Source organism: Zerene cesonia, chromosome 14, assembly GCF_012273895.1.
Source record: "Zerene cesonia ecotype Mississippi chromosome 14, Zerene_cesonia_1.1, whole genome shotgun sequence".
In the NCBI taxonomy this organism is placed as follows: domain Eukaryota; kingdom Metazoa; phylum Arthropoda; class Insecta; order Lepidoptera; family Pieridae; genus Zerene; species Zerene cesonia.
In genome coordinates, this window is record NC_052115.1 from 5,669,418 (window position 1) to 5,672,572 (window position 3,155).

A 3,155-nucleotide genomic window follows, 5' to 3' on the forward strand; every position below is an offset into this window, starting at 1 on the left:
GAATTTCTACTCAAGTCCAATATTTTTATTATTTACAACCTTGAATGTTAATATTAACTAACTCAAACATACAGCAACGACGTTTCTTGAACAGTGCAATAGCATAAGGGTTGCATCCGACTACTCTATTGAAATCCGGTGAACTAATAAATTAAAGAGTACTTAAAATTAAAACAGTTGGTCAATTTATGTGATTTTAAAGCCCTTTAATTTATTGGCTTTGCCTTTATAATAACTAATACTTTAACAAATAACATTACTTGTGTCCAGAGACCGAACAAAGACGCGATCACCTGCCCTGTAAGCTAGTTGCAAGTTGTAAACTTCACTAATATTTTAAATTCGCTTTAATTTTAAATATTACCTAGTCTATTATATAAAAGATAGTGGTGCTAGTTATACTATTTATAACTCAAGAACGAATTAACCGATTTGGATGGAAATTTTTGCAGAGGTAGCTTAGAACCAGGAGACGGACATAGGATAGTTTTCATCGAGATCCCACGGGAACGGGAACATGCGAGTCAAACACCGTGTCTATCTTTCCTGCGACTACGCGGGCAAAGCCGCGGGCGAAAAGCTAGTTTCAAATAAAATTAGGTCATCAGCATTGCATATTTTTTGTGTTTTGTGAATCTGAATTGAAATGATGACAGGACATTAAAATGATTAAGTATAATGATAAGGGTTTAAAAAAGCTGAAGTGTTATGTTTTCATTTTAGTGGTATCTACATGCTTCATAATGACATCAATACAACATTTCGTTTAAATTGTGATATCCAACCGCGTAGTACCAAATTATATGGACTTCTAAATAAATATTCGATTAGTTATGCAACCGAGTAGATATGAACTACGCGTGTATAACGATATCACGGTATTAAGACCTCTCTAATTGAAGTCTTAACTGATAAATACATAAATATAATCGAATTAGGTGTATAACCAGGTATCAAAAATACAAGAGCTCTCTAATATTGTATAGCACATGTGATATGGTAGCGGTGTTGTCAGTGGAGTTGCATTTACGGTGTATTATTTATAGTGACGACTGAAGAATCAGCTGTGCGCGACTCGACTCGAGTTTGTGAGTGGCGCGCACGCGGTAGCTACGCGCGTATAGCAATCGTCCTCAATACCGCATTCATTCTACCATTACCGAGTGGTAAAACCATCAATAGAACTTAATAGTGTTGTGTACAATTGGATTTGAGAATAGTGTATAGCATGCCCATTCTGTGTTTGTAAATTGAACCCAAAGTTGAGTGAATAAGTGTCAAAATGAGGAGCGATCTGATGGCGCCTAGCGAGCTGGAGGGGACCGACTACCTCCTCTCCTCGACTATTAGACTTGAGGACAGCTTTCTGCAAATACTCGGTACGTACCAACCTACGGAAGTGTCAAAACCAACTATGTACTACAGTCCCATATTATGGCTTGTTATCTTATTTTTCATAATTAGGTGAAAGTAAGTCACGTATTAAAACTTGTGAGTCCATTTTGCAGGAATTTAAATATATTTTTCCATATAACTTGTACAGTTTTAACTTGTGCACGCGAAAATAAGCGTCAAGGTAATAAATAATTATACAGGTAATGCCTAGTTTATTACGTGATGATTTATATTGTAATTGTTCATAAATTTACAACTTTATTGATTTTACAGTTAAATAATATCAAGGAAGCCTATACACATAATGCCATTTTAAAAACATGTTAAATTACACATAACCATATTTGGCTCAAATGATAAAACGAGATTAATAAAAAATAATAACTGAAAGATTTACTTAATACATGGATGACAAAGCAAAATATTATGAAGAATTTTATGTTAAAATATTTCTCACTTTATAAACTTAATTTTAATTACGTAAGTAAGTACGAGTAGTTACCGGCCATATTATAAGTAATTAAATCCTTATAGGTATACATAAACTGACTAGTTTCGTCAACTAACAGTTTCTCAATTCGTATTCTCAAGGTTATTCTTAAAATCTTTTTTTTTTCTTAAAACAGAGGAGTATTCGTTCGTGGTTAAAATTTACAAATACGATTCTCAATATACAAATGCTTTTATTAGCACCTTATGTTGTACTCGCTTGTCGCTTGATGATTTTTTTCCTTAATAAACGAATGGTTTTTTTTTTGTTAGGTGGGCACAGATAAGGAAACAACATATTATAAAATCACTTATAACTAAATTTTCATGTCTGTCATCTCTTTAATACAGTATAAGTATAGATAAATGTTCATAAATATTATGTGTTTATTCCAATATGATACCTATTAATCGTGCAAATTAATCCAGGTAGATATATATAATTCTAGTGTATGGATTTTTAAATAAATGATTATTTATATTGCAGCATCATCTGATAATAAAAATTTTGCATTTTCATCATTCTTAACCATAATTATATCTTTAAAGGACATTTGGTTTAACAAACGGTTTAATTAAATTATACTTATAACATATTTATTAATTATTAGTCGTGTTCTGTGTCACCTAAGAAAATGAATTTCTATTAAAACCTTAGCTTTCCTCGATAAATCGACTGTTTGACGATAAATTAACTCGAACCAGTAGTTCCTGAGATTTGCGAAGTTCCATATATAAATGCGAAGGTCTCAGCCTGTTTCTTTTTCACACCTAAAGCTCTGAATCGAGTTGGATGAAATTTGGTACAGCGATAGCTTGAGTCCCAAGAAAGGACATAGAATTTAATCTTAAAAGGAGATGAAATCTTAATTTAAAAGTTTAATGTTAAAAGGGTGAAATCCCACTTACACACACTCACACACTGGGAGAAAAACGACTTCTCTTAATTTTTCCTTTTGCTTGCGAGTTGCTATATTATAAAACATTCCTAATTAATAAATAGTAACATTTGATTTCGTGAGTTGTAAAAAATATGATGATAAACTCAAGAAAATGTACGCTAATAGTATGTTGAGTAGACTGTTATCAACATAGATAAGTCACAACTGGCAAGGCAACAACAATTTACGGAATTATTGTGCATACAGTATAATATTCATTTTTACATATCCTAGTGTAAGCTAGGAAGATTGTTGTTCATATTTCGTAAATACATTTTGTTCATAGTAGAGTAACAATAATCATTTTAAAAATATGCCACGTGTCCTTGG

At 32.0% G+C, this 3,155-nt stretch overlaps 1 protein-coding gene across 1 annotated transcript in view; it reads left to right on the forward strand.

The window, feature by feature from the left end:
• The first annotated feature begins 1,076 nt into the window (after positions 1–1,076).
• The window catches only part of LOC119831817 (transcription factor HNF-4 homolog), a 45,182-nt gene continuing 43,103 nt past the window's right edge, over positions 1,077–3,155 (forward strand). Inside the window, exon 1 of the mRNA XM_038355351.1 lies at positions 1,077–1,379. Coding sequence (XP_038211279.1) covers positions 1,283–1,379 — 97 coding nt within the window. The 5' untranslated portion in view covers positions 1,077–1,282. The remainder of the gene's footprint in view (positions 1,380–3,155) is intronic.